Source organism: Acanthaster planci, linkage group LG10, assembly GCF_054643075.1.
Source record: "Acanthaster planci isolate LZ-2023a linkage group LG10, COTS_SCS, whole genome shotgun sequence".
Lineage (NCBI taxonomy): Eukaryota > Metazoa > Echinodermata > Asteroidea > Valvatida > Acanthasteridae > Acanthaster > Acanthaster planci.
In genome coordinates this window covers 15,539,242-15,555,487 of record NC_141786.1, presented here as the reverse complement: position 1 = coordinate 15,555,487, position 16,246 = coordinate 15,539,242, and the positions used below count along the sequence as shown (strand labels likewise).

The 16,246-nt window shown below is 42.5% G+C and overlaps 1 protein-coding gene across 4 annotated transcripts in view; it reads right to left on the bottom strand.

The window, feature by feature from the left end:
* Window positions 1-16,246, bottom strand: part of LOC110982993 (uncharacterized) — a 279,431-nt gene that overhangs the window by 125,346 nt on the left and 137,839 nt on the right. For all 4 annotated transcript variants that reach the window (XM_087142717.1, XM_087142720.1, XM_087142719.1 and 1 more), the window contains exons 86-101: window positions 15,918-16,079; window positions 14,310-14,441; window positions 13,448-13,552; window positions 12,846-12,944; window positions 12,544-12,708; window positions 10,812-10,961; window positions 9,252-9,350; window positions 8,658-8,816; window positions 7,560-7,802; window positions 6,270-6,431; window positions 5,412-5,555; window positions 3,943-4,140; window positions 3,210-3,359; window positions 2,659-2,799; window positions 1,808-1,906; window positions 909-1,070 (exon numbers count right to left, since the gene is read on the bottom strand). In XM_087142717.1, the coding sequence (XP_086998843.1) occupies window positions 909-1,070; window positions 1,808-1,906; window positions 2,659-2,799; window positions 3,210-3,359; window positions 3,943-4,140; window positions 5,412-5,555; window positions 6,270-6,431; window positions 7,560-7,802; window positions 8,658-8,816; window positions 9,252-9,350; window positions 10,812-10,961; window positions 12,544-12,708; window positions 12,846-12,944; window positions 13,448-13,552; window positions 14,310-14,441; window positions 15,918-16,079 (2,370 nt within the window). The remainder of the gene's footprint in view (window positions 1-908; window positions 1,071-1,807; window positions 1,907-2,658; window positions 2,800-3,209; window positions 3,360-3,942; window positions 4,141-5,411; window positions 5,556-6,269; window positions 6,432-7,559; window positions 7,803-8,657; window positions 8,817-9,251; window positions 9,351-10,811; window positions 10,962-12,543; window positions 12,709-12,845; window positions 12,945-13,447; window positions 13,553-14,309; window positions 14,442-15,917; window positions 16,080-16,246) is intronic.

The following is a 16,246-nucleotide window of genomic DNA, read 5'->3' as shown; positions in this document are numbered from 1 at the left end:
CAACTCGTCAGTGGAAATGCAAATCCTCACTGTCAGGGAAAGACACATCCTGGCAATCAGTGAGAGGCTTTAGCTTAAACGTCTTCAATGACTTTCCCCCAATTGTCAAAGTAACTACATCTGGCCAACTGGTTTCTTGTACACTTTCCATTAATACTACAAGAGTTTGCCTTTGTCAAATATAGCGATTTCTGCGGTGAACGTGTGTTAAGGATGGTTCATAGTCAGCACAAAAGCAACCACCAATAGTGATGTAAGATCCAATTTGCACTGTACATTTTCAAAGTTGAATCTGTATCAACCAAAGTGAATTTCAATGCAAAGGTTTCATGTCTTCAAAGTCTTTGCAGCAAATTTCACTGGGGTTGCAATGTGTTCAATTTCTGTAAATTCACAGCACGGATATTTGATCTGATGTCACAGTTCTGTGTTCCTGTTCACTTCCGCAAAAGTATGAACCAACCTCAAGAAGACAAGCAAAATCCTCACAAATTCAAAAGCCTGGCCAACAGGACACGGATGAACCAAAAAAGTGAAAAGACGGCCAGTACTTTTGTCAAGTCCTGCATAAGTCCCTCAACAAGTCTGGATCTGGGCCTGGACAAATACTCTGATGAAAAGCTCAACTTGGGCATCACTTAGAATAGAGCTTGGAGGGGATTGGCCGGGTGTTGATCATTCCAACTGCAGATGACGTAGCAGCACGCTTTTGAAAGCTTTAATGTTATCTACTGCAGTCCTTTCACAAGACCGGTCATAAGTAATTGGGTAAGCAGTGGCAAAGGAATGTTCTTGTCACATTTCTTATGAATACACTGAGACTTGACTCAAGACTGAATGGCTTATGATGGACTTGCAGGGATGTGTGATGGACTCGACAACAGCACGGCATGTGACAGTGGTCTTACCCAGGGCGTTCCTGCGAGCCACGGGTTGTCCGCCAGGTGTCTTCCAGGTTGGATTGAGGAACGGAGTTGGGCCAAGGATGATGCAGGTGAAAGCAATGTCTTCTCCGATTCTTGGGACTCCCGGGCGGATGGGTACAATCTGGATCCGAATGTTCTGCGGACCTGAAGACAGGTGAAAAGACACAATGATCACCTTAATAGAAAAAGAGATCCAAATATATACGGTACACCAGAAGCAATTCAAATTTACATTAACACCTGGGAACCTTGCAACTGGGAACCAACTCATTCGGTATTATAACAAACGGAAAAATGCACATTGGGTAGGAACAGAGGAGTGGAGAGGGTCAAAGGTCACCAACACGAGAGGACGCGCAAACAGTGCAACTAGCATTGTTTCTCTTTTTGAAAAGAATCTAGTTCAGAAACAGCCCCAAAAGTGCTTCTTATGAAGCAAGTATCTAGTCATCCTATAGGCAGTCAAGTCACGAGCTATTCAACTGAACAGTTTCAAAGGTAGTCATTTTGACATTATCAGAAATACTTTTGCAACAGCAATGGAATGATTTTGAAGGTGAGGGGCCATCAGGCATCAGCTATTAAGGGACTAGCTACAAGTGGGGGGTAGTAACACAAGTCGAAAAAGTGGTGGGGGGCAGTATTTAATGAGAATATTGTATATGTATATATAGTGTATATATTGTATCTATCGATACACTTGTATCGGAGTACATTGGTGAAGGAGAACATTAACACACACTGGCCACTCTCTTGAGAAGTTTTAAATGGTGCTCACACTTCAAAAAAGGTTAGCATGCACAACTGGACATTTTTGTTGTTCTAGAACAAGCCATCACTCAAATCAAGACGGATTAGCGAAAAATCAAATATGGTTATACCTTCGGCTTGGCACGCAGTCCCTGAGAAGCCCTCTGGACACTGGCAAACACCATTCACACAGGTTCCCCCATTCTGGCATTCCTGAGGACACGGCAACTCTGGACAGGATAACAGAAATGTAGACATGAAACTTCTGGACTGACCAGTGTCAACAAGGCACTGAGTTTGACTCAATTTCTATTTGGGAAGGACTGGAACAGAGGTTATTCATGGGTCAGCAATATGTTGAAACTGAACTTTTAACTTAAGAGGTTAACTCTTCGTTTTTGGGAAGTTGAGTGCAGAAACAAAAGCAACAAATAAATTCCATGACAAATTAGGACCTATCAACTCTGATGAATAATTTGTATTTAGATTGAGTATTGGAGAAGTATTTTAGGCCACATTTTGAAAAAATACAACTGAAATGGGGCTTGGAATGCACAACAGGGTCTGGTGACATTCATACCCACAGTTTACAATGTGTAAAATAGATTCAGAGAACAAAATCAAAAAATGGTTTCCTCAGGAATACGTTCAATACTACACTGCAAATAACTGAACAAATTCTGTGAAGAAACTGTAAATGGCACTATAAGGTTAACCTAAAGCTAAGTATGAGCATACCATGTGAATGCACTGAATTGCTAGTAAATGGTAAGAAAAGCTTGTCAACACATTTCAGTTGAATGAGCACAATGACAATGAATTCTGGAACAAAGCAGTATGTGGTAGCTACAGGACATCTTGGAATTGGCCGTGTGATATGACTGGAATGCAAAGGGAGTGATGTGCAATAGTACGACAGTGAAAAGCAACAAGCAAGGAGCATATTTTGTGTGAGGAACAAACAGAATGGACTTTGCCTCACCCTGGACTTCTATCCTGAAGGTGGCAATGACAGGGCCCACATCACAGATGTAGGATCCGGCATCGGAGGACTGCATGCCTTGAATGGTGAGCTGGGTGGCGGAGGGGCTGACATAGGACGTGAACACGCGACCTGCACTGGCTGGATAGAAAAATGGACATTTTGTACATTTTGCTTTGACCCATTCCTGCAATCCATTTGGCTTTTTCATGTGAAATGAGACCAACAGTCACCTCATCCATCACAGAGGTCAACAATGAGCCATTTTGGTATTTTAAAAGTGAATGCCCACACAACAAGCAACAATTCCCATGTGTGAGGTTAGCCTAACTTGCGCGGCCGTAAGCTGATTACATATGCTCGACATGTTCACGCTCGCATGCTCTCTTCTCAAATGGCCCTACCCTCTTTGAAACTAATGAAATGGCTTATTGTTGAATGTTGAATTAATCCTTCAAACACACATGTACACAGATGAATTCCAACCCTCTTTGTAATAATCTTATGCCAAATGACGTTCTGTTGAGCAAATTTGAAGAGCATGAACATACCTTCCGACTGGGGCCGTATCTCCGCATTCTCCTTCCGCCATCTTGGTCGAATGTCCGGCAGGACTTGACCGGTGATTTGACACAGGAAGCTGATGGTCCGCCCAATCACTGGAACCACTTCTCCGACAGGGTGGAGTTTCACATTAAAACCTGATAAATATTCAACACATTTTTCCAAAATATAAGCATCCACACTGAACAAATATCCACTTCAAGCACAGACAAAAGTGTAAAAACTTGACTCATGGAAAATGGAATTAAAATGACCACGAACAAAGCTGGTTGGGGTCTAATTTGTCAACTGCAACATGAAGTGACAAACAAAATTAATTTTGTGCACAAAAGTTGAAGAAAAGTTTGTAGGCTATCCATAATAGGTCAGTGCGATCGACAAAATCTTTCTTTTTTAATTTCACCAAAACTCATAAAACATAAATTTAAAACTGCCCTCTAAAGGAACACACCACAAGCAAGCACAAGCTCTTGCACTTCATTCAGATTGTCCACAGACACAGAATGCTAAGGATTGTTGTCCTTTGAAAGAAAATTAAAAATGGTCCTTAAATGGCCAACCCAAACACTTGTGTATGGGGGAGATTTGAATAAATATCTCTTTTTTGGGCAACCAAAATATAAAAAATGATGACATGTGCCTGTTCAACCAATCTCACTCCTCTCGAAGGCAAGTGTCCATCAGCCAGAGAAGATCCCAAGACATGATCAAGTCTCTTACCAGGAATCTCGCATCGGGAGCCCAGGAATCCTGCTGGGCAAACGCAGGCCCTGTTCACACACTCCCCACCATTAATGCACGGCTGGGGGCAAGGGAGGGCCGGCGTCTGGCACTGGGGTCCAGTGAATTCTGGTGGGCATTCACATGCACCGTTGCTACACTGGCCGCCATTGAGGCATGGAGGCAAGCAGGAAGGCACTGCCAGAAAGAGGAAAATAAAGAAAAATTTTCGGGGATATATCCGGCTTGATTGTTCGATATCTGAATCACTCAATCTTTGTTTGGTCGGGCGATCTCAATGCATGATTTGATGCTAACTTTGTACTCAACCAATTGCCTTTTCTTTCTAATTCGTGAATGTAAAAGACCGTGCAATAGGCACTTTTGAGGGATCCTTGGTTTCAGTATCAGAAAAAAATAAAAAAAATAAAAAGTAATAAAACAGTGACCCTGGGCTTTTGGCATTCACCAAAGAATATCAGCCTGACAGTATCATGTTTAATGCTCACAAGCATTTACTTTCAGAGGTTACGGCCAAACAATCTTTTTTCAGTAGTGGAAAGTAAAAACGTGACAAAACCTAACAAAATGAGATAAAAATTGCCAGAGCAACTTTTGAGTGAAAGGTCTCCAAGAGAACTGTGCACTGTAGAAATCAAAGGGAACTCTCAACGTACATGTATATTGTTCATTTCATCTGGATGCCAAAATGGGTGTTACACCAGACCAAAGAACTCAATATACTCTTACCTGTGCAAACTATGTAACTATTACCAAAACTTGACTTTGACACTCATTTTGTGCGATTTGAACATTTCATGCCAATGCTAGTTGAAGAGCCAGCTAAGACTGCAGGATGGACACCAACCCACACATAGGGTGCATTCACGCCGTTAATCCTGTTAACACGAGTAAGAGGCGTGCGCATTACGATCAGGATGCAGGAGTATACTCCCTTCTAGCAAGAGTGTACTCTTGCTGACTCATGGGTCGTACTCCTGTTGTTTGAGTGCTCAGGAGTATGCTCATGTTAACACGAGTAGTTTGCTCGAACGCACCCTTGACCTTCTTCATGCAAAGAAATAAGAGAGAAAACTGCAACATCTATGTTTTAGAAACCAATCTGGCTCCAAAGTTTGCTGTTCAAGTGAGGCTCTGTGAACACACTGGACGTGTTTATAATGCAGGAAACAATCAATTGCCCAACTTCGATATGTCTTTTGCCATTTTCTGCAAGTATAGCTTGCAAAACTACTTTGGGAACAAAATGGCATCATACACAAACTCATCATGCCACAACTCTCTACAGACTAATAATATCATTTACTGAGGTTGCACTATGTTCGTGTGTGTATTGTTAAAATTTGAGGCCTGCATGCCTTTAGCTCATCCGGACAAACTGTCAGTTTATTTAATTAGTTTGTTTGACTAGCTCTGTCTCAAAGCCTCCTGCCTTTGAAGACTCTCACCTTGCACAGTGATCATGACAGTGTTGGTGAGGGTCCCGATGTAGCAGGTGTACATGCCGCTATCTTCCACCATCAGGTCTCGGATGATCAACCGTGTAGAGCGGCTATCGATGTACTCCACTCCCAGCCGTCCAATGCTGCCGACTGCCCAGGAAATCAAATGAAACATGGTAGGGTAACTAACAGACCGATTGTGCCTGTTAAGTCAAGTGGCCTAGAGTGGGTATCAAACAACAAGCATGGTGTTCTTCAATAGCAAAGCAAAATTTAGGAGTTATTTACCAGAAATACATCCAATGGTCGGCACAGTCTGAGACTACTGACTTCTTGAGCGCCGCACAAACTGGCTTTATTTTTGGGTAAATAACACTGATTACACACTTTGCTATGCAAGAACATTATGTTACCCACTTATGACTCATGGTCAGGACTTAGCAGGTGCAATTGGTATAGTCATGAAGCTCTAAACACAAGCATACCTGAAATGTTGAGTATAGGACATCCTTCCATGGTGCTACCATGAAACTTGCCACCTCACCATGAAAAGTTTCAAAGTTTGTCTTTGGATCAAAATGGTCGGATCACCAGCAGAGACCAAGAGTCATGTCACTTGTTATTGAAATTGCACTTCAATTTTTTGCACTTTCCTTTTTTGATGCTAATTTATTCCTTTGAGAGCTAAAAGTTGCCTCAAAATACACAATTTTGTCACCAAAATGCATGAGACTGAAGTGCAGGCTATAACCCTCCAGGATTTAATCATTATTAAATCAAACAACACAAAAGTCCCCTCCCCCCACATCCGATATCTGGATTCATCCCTGCTTAAGTCCCCATACTCCTCAGGAATACACTCACTCTGCTCAATGGGTGCAATCAGCGATCCGGACGGAGCGGCCCATTCTGGCCGGGGTAGGTTGCGGAGGCTCTCTATCTCGCATAAGTAGCTGATTTCATGCACGCCTGGCACAAGGACTGGGTTGGGGGGTGGCGTGATGACAATGGTGTAGTCGGCTCCCCCTAATAATTTGCAAATGTGAAGAATGTGATTAACCAGATAAGCACTTTCCTAACATTACTTCTATTCCCAAACAAATCATTAAAAATGGACAAGATCTGGAGAGAGTGACAGGCTGCTTTTTGCCAGTGTAGACACACGGCCCTGTCAGTGGCTGTGGGTGGGGCGGGGGTGCACAGTACCTGCTGGGGGCATTTCACAAGAACAATAGATAATTTTGATGTTGCTGATTTTGTTTTTTGCCAATGGGGTTGGTGCTTGCTGGGGTTGGGGGGGTAAACCAGCCCTCCCCCTTGGTACAGGCAACAGGGCCTGCAGAAAAGAATGTGGTTTACTTAATAAGTATGTTTATTTCAAAATGACTGGAGCATTGGAAGATGCAGAGCCTGACATCCTTTAGCAGATCTGAAGTCGGAGGAAGGGAACAGGAGCCATGCCCCTTCCCCCAAAAGCCAAACTGATTTTGTGGGGGAAAAAGGTGATATGTGGGACCATTTATTTCCTACCTCCGAGCAGCTGGTAAAAAGCCCCCAAATATATCCTCACCCCTACAAAAGGTTATATCGAGAAATTTCACACATTCTTTGTCCTTTAAGAAACAGTATCCCTCCGAATAATTTGGTACTGGAATTCACCCCTTGGTGACATGACACCATATCAAATATGATAAAAGGGCTGATCTCAAACAAGTAGTGGTTGTATCAATTGAACTACAACATGCTTAGGGTTTTGCTAGCTCATTCAGGCAAAAACAAACAGATTAAGATAAGGGGATGCAGTGGTTAGGCCACGGACATACATTGCCTTTAGTTGTTTTTGGTTTATTTTCCACACATACATCACAATTACAATATAAAGCCACGATGTTATTACAAAATGAAATAAGGGATAATGAATGGTGGATACCAAACAGAAAGCAAATGCTCGTTCATGGCCTGGTTCCTTATTTGTCACAATAATCTATACACAGCTATAATTACAAGATAGAGGAAAGACAGAGAGAGTGAAAAAGTAGAATAACTGAAGGTACAGCTGAACATCAGAATTAAACAAAGATGGTAATTAAGAAAAAACAGTTGAAATCTACTGAAGTTTTTGATAACTGCTGTATGAAGCTAGAGTAAACCTACTTCGTATCTCGCAGCGGGGCCCAGCAAACTCCTCTGGGCACTGGCACTCTCGACCCAGGCATACCCCCATGTTCTCGCACACCACCTCGCAATTCGGCGGCCGCTCCACCCTCACCTCAAAGAAACCCTGCAGCGGACCAATGTTGCAGGTGTACCGGCCGGCGTCGGCCGGGCGGACGCTGTTGATGACCAAGTTGGTGGCGGTTGAGGTTATGTACTGCACACCGACGCGCTGGCCGGAAGCTGGAAGTTGAAGTGAGGGTGCAGTTTGTGTTACAGTTGTAAACACTGATAAGACGTGGATCTTTGCATGGTGAAGATAAACTATAGAGAGAGCTTGCAGTTAGTGTGTACTTGACGTTTCAAAGAGTGTGCTCCTGAGGACGATCGGAGCACATTGTGTTATCGCAAGCCAACTCTTTAGTTTTAAACATTTGTGTTCACTAAAATTGGGGTAACAAATGTGGTGGAAAACAGTGAAACAACACGAACAGTGGTCATTTGAAAGCAGTCATTTGACATCATCATCGTTTTCAAAAAGGGATAAAAATCCCAATAGTGTTTTGTTTTTTATCTCAAATGTTGGTTTTCGACAATATCGACCAGGTTATGCAAATGCTGATAAATTGGAGGAGTCATTTTCAACAACTTTATTGATATCAATTGAACCACAATGATCCCTGTCAGACAAAATTAATTTCAAATCACATTTGTCATTTAAACTCCTAAATTATATGCTTAAGTAGGAATTCCGTACTTGTTCCATGCAACAGCATCCGCAAGTCTTTTACTCCTTTCTCAGGGGAAAATGGAAAGTGTAGAAATTTTCAATCAACTGTTGGAGGGTACATTGTGTAGCACAGTTTAAGATGCATAAAATTCTTTTGCCATAAACTTTACAAATTCTGCTTCAAAAAGGGACCAACTTTCCAAATGAAATCTTTCCAAAGGTTTAGTGTGGTCTTGCATAGCTTAAATCTTCCTTTCACAAAAATGGTGATAAGACGCAGCATGAATTTTGATTTGACAGAGGACAGGGAAACAAAGAAACAAAAAAGGATCTGCTGTTGACTTTTAAGAGCACAAGTTTGGCCTCACCAATTACGAATTCCGGGATGACAGCACCATCCGGTGTCTGCCACTCAGGAGGGCTGAACTCATTGGTGCCAATGATCTCACAGGTGACACGCAGGCGGTCGCCTACATGAGGGAGCTCTTGCATGCTGGGTGTAATGCGAATAGTCAGTTGTTGTTGCTCTGTAAAAGCAAAAACGAGTAAGACACATTTCTATTAATAAATTTTGCACCGTAATAACTAGTTTTTTCCTAGCTTTTCCAATCACTGTACGTACAAAATGAGAATTTTATGATGCACCAATGGTCAAAATATAAGCAACTCAACTCAAAGTTTCATTCATAAATTAGTACCACCATCAATAAAGAGTAAATCGTTATGGATGGTAGTTTTCATTTTTAAATGAAGCTATGAACTGCTTAGATTATAAGCTGCAAATAGCTTTTTCCGTGACTTGTGATATGACTTCGAATTAACATGTGTTTGAATGATTGAATTCATGTCAACAGGGCCAGCTTTGGGCATGGGAGGGTAGCATGGGAGGATGCTAATGGCCCCTCTTGGCGACAGGCCTGATGGTAACATATGACGCAATACCAGCTGACTTCAATGCTCACCCCTTTCTTGACAGTGGTCACCGGTGAAGCCAGTTGGACACAGGCACACTCCGTCATCGCAGGTTCCCCCATTCTGGCAGGCTGGTGAACATGGAATCTCTAAATTTTGGGGGGAAATAATTCAAATGTGACACTTGAGGGGGAATTGGTGGTATCAGACCTGATAAGAGGGGCTCGATGGAGTAAGAGTCCGTACTCTGGGGTCTGATTACCAGAGTGATGGGACTTGGCTTGACTATTGGTTGGGCTTTTAAGGTCAACCGTGATCGACACATAGAGTATGCGCACTGGGATACAGGGTACAGGCCTGAAGTGTGAGGACTATGGACAGACTAGTGACAAACAAAGCTGACTGAAGCTGTCAATCAAATAATGGCCCAGCAGAAGCTGGTGGCAGAGATCTACTGTCTAGACCATTTTATGCTTGAATATGAACTCGAGCAAATTTGACGTCGTGACAGATTTGTCACAAAATATTGCTCGAGTTCAAATATACTAAACTTCTGTGAATTCATAGCCTAACTATACATAGCCTAACTGCCCTATTTTAGCCTAACTGCCCTATGCATAGCCTGGCTGTCCCATGCATAGCCCATCTGCCCTATACATAGCCTGGCTGCCCCATACATAGCATGCTGATCTGGCTGTCCCACGCATGGCCTGGCTGTCCCACGCATGGCCTGGCTGTCCCATGCATAGCCTGGCTGTCCCATGCATAGCCCAGCTGTCCCATGCATAGCCTAGCTGTCCCATACATAGCCTGGCTGTCCCATACATAGCCTGGCTTCCCATGCATAGCCTGGCTGTCCCATGCATAGCCCAGCTGTCCCATGCATAGCCTGGCTGTCCCACGCATGGCCTGGCTGTCCCATGCATAGCCCAGCTGTCCCATGCATAGCCTGGCTGTCCCATGCATAGCCCAGCTGTCCCATGCATAGCCCAGCTGTCCCATACATAGCCTGGCTGTCCCATACATAGCCTGGCTTCCCATGCATAGCCTGGCTGTCCCATACATAGCCTGGCTTCCCATGCATAGCCTGGCTGTCCCATGCATAGCCTGGCTGCCCCATACATAGCCTGGTGATCTTGCTGTCCCATGCATGGCCTGGCTGTCCCACGCATGGCCTGGCTGTCCCATACATAGCCTGGCTTCCCATGCATAGCCTGGCTGTCCCATACATAGCCTGGCTTCCCATGCATAGCCTGGCTGTCCCATGCATAGCCCAGCTGTCCCACACATACATAGCCTAGCTGCCCCATACCTCCCAACACTGAAAAGGCAGAAATCAGAACACCCATTTTACCCACCCATAGCAAAACAAGCAGTCACACGAGAGAAGTTATTACAGGTACGTCATGCATGTACACACATAACTGCACCCCCTTTTTGTGCACACAGTGTCCTCTTTTGCCAGGACGTTTTTTTTTCCTTTTTTTTTTGAAATTGCAACATTCTGATTTTTGCAGTTTGAAAACTTGAAAATCAGAACAGTTCCAATGTACATGTACGCCATCCAGTGGCAAGGCCTGGCCGCTTTACAGAACTTTGGAGGTACTCACTGTAGATGATGAGTGGGATGGAGTCCCTGTGAGGACCAATAAGGCAGGTGTAAGTTCCCGAGTCCTCTCTCATGAGTCTGTTCAGGATCAGCTTCGTGGCTGTCGGGGAGATGTCCTCAGTCATCATATGATGGGATGACTGTGGTCCCCCTACATAGATGAGAAAACAACCGTATATGGAAAAAACAATACGACTTTGTGATTTGTTTGATGTGGCAATGATAATGCCCTTGCCTTATACAAGCCCTATCTAATATTGAACATACATGTACTAGTTTAAAACTCTGCCACTGCCCTTTGAAACTTCAGAAATATATTCACAAATTATTATTTTTACGTGGATGCTAAGTTTCACTAGCATCCTCAATATTGCTTAGATTCCAATATGCTATGCTGTAAGAACAAGCTGTACTGGCATATGGAAATCCAGGCGCAATTCCAGTCTTTTTGGGGGGCAGGGCTAGACCCTTTAAACGTGATGTCAACTTTTAACCTTTTCTAATTTGGTTCCAATATTTTCCAGCCTTTTTTTGTTTTTTGTTCATTTTTTTGGGGTGGAAAAAAGTTAGGGGGAGCATTAAAGCTCCCCAAAGCCCCCCTCATAGAACCACACATGCACAAACCCATGATAGCATGGTATTCCTACTTCATACATTAATGTGTTTTTGTGCCATTAAGGGTACAGATTTTTCTTGATTCTCCTGATTTTTGTTGGGGTTTTGGGCACTGTTTATGTTCTTTTCAGCTGGTCTTTTGTCAAAATCTGTGACTTTTCTCTTTTTTTGAACAGAAAAAATTGTGGAAAATTCAGGAAGAATTTCTCCCAAGTACCAAGTAGTGAAGGCTGGAATTGAGAATGTAGCACAATGGTCGATATTGTTGAATTACAACAAACGGTTCTTCTCTAAACCACAAAACTAGAAAAACAGTGAGTACGGTCCATGGTGTTCCTTGCAAATTTTTCACACAAGTCATTTATATCTGCCATGCAAACCTACCAGTCTCATTGGCACAAGTCTACATAACATCTACATTACCTACTCTGTGTGGACATCTGTGTTCACTGGATATATTAGAAGCAAAGTCTTCCCTGCTATCTCAATTTTTTGCTTCTTATTTAAAAAGTCTGCTAGAGTACGGCAAATTTTTAGCTTGAAATACTTCACATGCAACCTCGTCCCCAAAGAGTTGAGCAGTGCGCCCCCACAGCTACCTGCTCTCATCCTGGAATTGGATCATTTTTGGAGATGTTACTAATGAGGAATAGGCTGGTGCATGACTGTGATTTCAATCAGCAACGGTGATTTCAGTCAGCAACTCTTTTAGCATGCCGTGCCTGGTCACAGACTCAACACTTTGTAGTACATGTATGTTGCATCATGGATGTATACAGGAAGCACAAATTTTTCAAAGATGAAAACATCAAAATCTCATCAAACCAATGTTGAGTATCACATTTTTATACCTACCTGTGTAATCAAAAAGGAGAGCAGAGAATTATTTCAAAGGAAAGTGACGTGGCTGTTATAATTCACAGCCAACAAAAACATGTACTACATGTTAGAATATTAACACCAAATACGTGAAATAAATTGTTTCCTGGCTGAAGCTGCACTGAATTATCATGATACAGGTAGGAAAATTCCTTTCCAAAAGTAACTATTAGAGGCCATGTTGGAAATAAAATAACCTCTGGGTACAAGGTTCGTTTGCACTCATCTTGTGTTCCTACCTTCTTCTTCACTGGGAACAGGGTTTCCAGAGGGTGTGATCCAGACTGGCTGAGGGTAGGCGGTGCTATTGGCAATCTCGCATACCAAGTAGAAGCTCTGGCCAATGGCGGGCAGGGCATTCTCTTGCAGAGTGATGGTGATGATGATATCGGTTTCTGGTATCACTGCAAATACAATCAGAAATGTTGCCAACTCCAGGCTCCTTAAATCGTGTGAAATCAAAAGAATCAAGTCTTGACTCTTAAAGTGTATATCACTTGGATTTTTTTTTTCTTTTCTTAAAAAAATCCAGAAAACAAACCATATGTCTGGCAGAATTCGCCTTGGAAACCATCAACGCAGGAGCACACGCCTTCAATGCAGATACCGCCATTAGCACATGGAAAGTCACAAGGTGTCACTGAAGAAAAAGAGGAAGATTTTCAAGCACATCATACCACAGGATGAATGGATTACAAGCCATACTGGGGTTTGCACAAATTCTACATGATGTAACTTATTCACGATGTCACACTGGACACAAATGCGAAGTTACTGGCACCAAATGCAAAAAATGTGAGCTGGGTGGAATTTCATTATGAGTGTTGCCAAGACAAATCTTTGTTAGAAATAAGAGGCTTTACAGCACACCAAAACAGAATAATCAAAACTTCTGAGTACCTTTAGAGAGTGCCAGAACAGAACACCATCCATGATAATGCAAAAAAAAGATGTCTACACTGCAAAATGTACCTGTTTATAATCATTTTCTGCCACAGTTGACACAGCATTTTGCTGAATGCAAATCAGCAACACAACAACATTAATATGCCCTTTTCAAGCGGTAGGCCTGTGTCACATTTATGTAAAAGCATACCATAGCTTACATTCATCCCTCCTTTTAACTATATGCTTATGACTTACGTTCAAATTCGCAGTAAGCGCCACCATATTGCTCTGGGCATTCACAGGTTCCCCGCACGCATACGCCACCATTCAGGCAATCCAAGGCACACTGCACTTCAACGTCTGGGAAGCAAAAAACAATAGAAAATGTGAATTTTTCTTTTCTTGTACGAATTCGCTAATATCAGTGAGAAGTACCTTGATGTACAAAAAGCCACTGTAAGAGAGAGGTTGGCCTAATTCCAGACTGGAGGCCTGTCTCTATCACAATAAATCCATGTGACGGCAAGTAATGAAATTGGTTACGACGCACTGCTTATTCTTTCTTTCACATACAATATGGATGGGCAGTAAGGTTGTTAGTGCATGCCAATGCACCCACAGACACTATGAGTGATCAGACGTGTGCCTTATTACCAGAGGCCAAAGTCAGGCAGGGGCTCGCACAAGTGATTAAATTATGCCAGTCCATATGTGTTTTTATAACACACCTTTGCAAAACACAGGAAGGTTTTATAACTGAACTGTTTTGATTCACAAATAAGTTCACGTTACAGTGCAGAAGGCCCTGGGCACCAGTGTTCCAAAGGCCTTACACCAACATACGCACCAGTACAAATGTTACAGCTTCAGCAAGCACACTGAAACTAATTGTTAATACCAAGCAGTACTAAGCTACGTACAAGAAACTCAGCTTTCCTAAAAATCGAAGATTACTAGAGAGATGCTAGAACTTGAACAAAAAGTCTTTCATCTTGTTAGTGCACTGTGTTTTATTTTCATTTTCGTAGGCCCTCCAGACGTTTGCAGCCCTACAACATTCTTGGGCGGCCCTAGGCAAGGTGCATACCGTGCCTAACGGATAATCCATCCTGCTTACCATGTATGGTGAGCGTGTAGGTGTTGACTTCTGTTCCCACAACACATGCGTATACCCCCGAGTCTGACTCCTGGATGCCGGATATAGTCAGCTGAGTAGATGTCGGGGAAACAATGAGCGTCCTTAACCGCCCTGAAAAACAAAGAATGCGCAAAGATCTCAGCAATCTCTACCTACATTTGCAAACAAGAAACCTTAAACATTGGTAAAATTTTAGCAGTGTGTATCGCAGCTTTATAAGATCCTCTGTGGAAGACAAAGGGAATAATGAACAACTGAAAGCCTCCCAAACAGAATTTAGTACTTGGTTACCAAAGTCAAACTTCCACTCAAGAAACAAGCAGGGCACAGTATGCAGCCATCTTAGAGGGATCTTTTATTTCAATTCAGAAGCAAGAAGTGGACTTTATCTTTATAGAATGGGTGCTGCCTATGAGGTCAGTTTGCTTAAAATTCGACTTCATAGCCTTTGAAACACCATACCAGTGCTCTTTACCAACACATTCTGCTGCCAAAACAAGGTTAATGAATTCTTATTGGCTGAACTGTGGGAAAAAGGTGATACATGTACACAGTATGCCACCCTGCGTATGGCCCTGTTTCAAAATTCATGGCAGCAGAATTTATAAATTCAAAGGTGGCACATTTGTGTTCCGTCCCGATCATCACATCTTGAAAAATATCAATAATTCCAGTGCTCATCATAAAATAACATCACAGCTTCTGTTGCTTTTGTTTGTCACGTGCCCATTTGGTACAGTGTTATCATTGCTGCTATGTTTTCATGCACAGTGTGCATATTCCACCTTGAGTGCATATCAAGTTTGCTTGAATATAAATTTATCATTATGTGTCGGCCTCATGGTATTTGGGACACTGATGCAAAACATAATTGTGTGTTCCATACAAACTTGTGTGATAACCAAGAGTGTGGCACCGGTATGCAAATCCAAGTCATTTTTGTCCAATACGTAGGTCATCCATGAAATCAGAATATGAACATATATTCCTCAAAAATCTTTGACGACATTAATTAAAATGTAACTTCTCATGGCTCTCAAAAATTACAGTATGAATGTTTTTAACTCTAAAATGTCTAATTCTTGTTTTTATTTCAATGCTTCTGGAATATAAAACAAACGAAAAATTTTAACTCTTTTTTAGCAGCTTTCAGCTCTAAATCTCAAGACAGCAAGCATAGGGGTCCCCAGGATTTATTTGTGGGGCAGAATGTTTTACACAGGGGTAAGCAAACACCCATCAGCGGCAAAAATATAAACCATTAAACCTCTTGTACAAAGATGTGTTCTTGAAAAAGTTGTTGTATCAGTCCAAATCAGTCAAATGACCCCTATGTGCCTGTCCTGTGGCAAATCAAGAGGAAGGAATTTTGGATCCTCTGTGAATGTGCAGCAAATGGAAGGTTAATGGTGGGTGGGGTCAAGTTTCAAGTTTTTTTCTTAGTAAGAATTTTCTTGCTTTTTTCCCTCTCATTTTTCTTTTTTTGTTATTTCTGTTTCTGTATTTCTTTTTTGTTTGAGGGGGGGGAAGGGATGAGTGTCCCCCTCCCCCACCCCAAGGGACATCCGTGATGGCAAGTTGCCCTACCCAGTGTGTTTGGGCTGATGCTGCGTCCACTCCTGTCGATCCACTGTGGCTGGAACTCTTGGCCGACGTCGCTGGTGTATTCACAGGTCACAATGACATCCTGTCCAGTCTGATGGGGTCCCAGGGAATCCTTGATGATGTGGATTGTCAACCCATCTCCAACTTCACATAAAATGAAGAAATTTGTTGAAGATTTGAAACAGGTCAGTGGCAGTCAGCAAGAAACTGGTGTTTTAAAGGCAACACAGTAAAATTGACGCTTTATACATTACGGTCCTATTTTTTGCCTTCAAGTGGCTAGTGAAACTATGACTGGTGATCTGTACAAA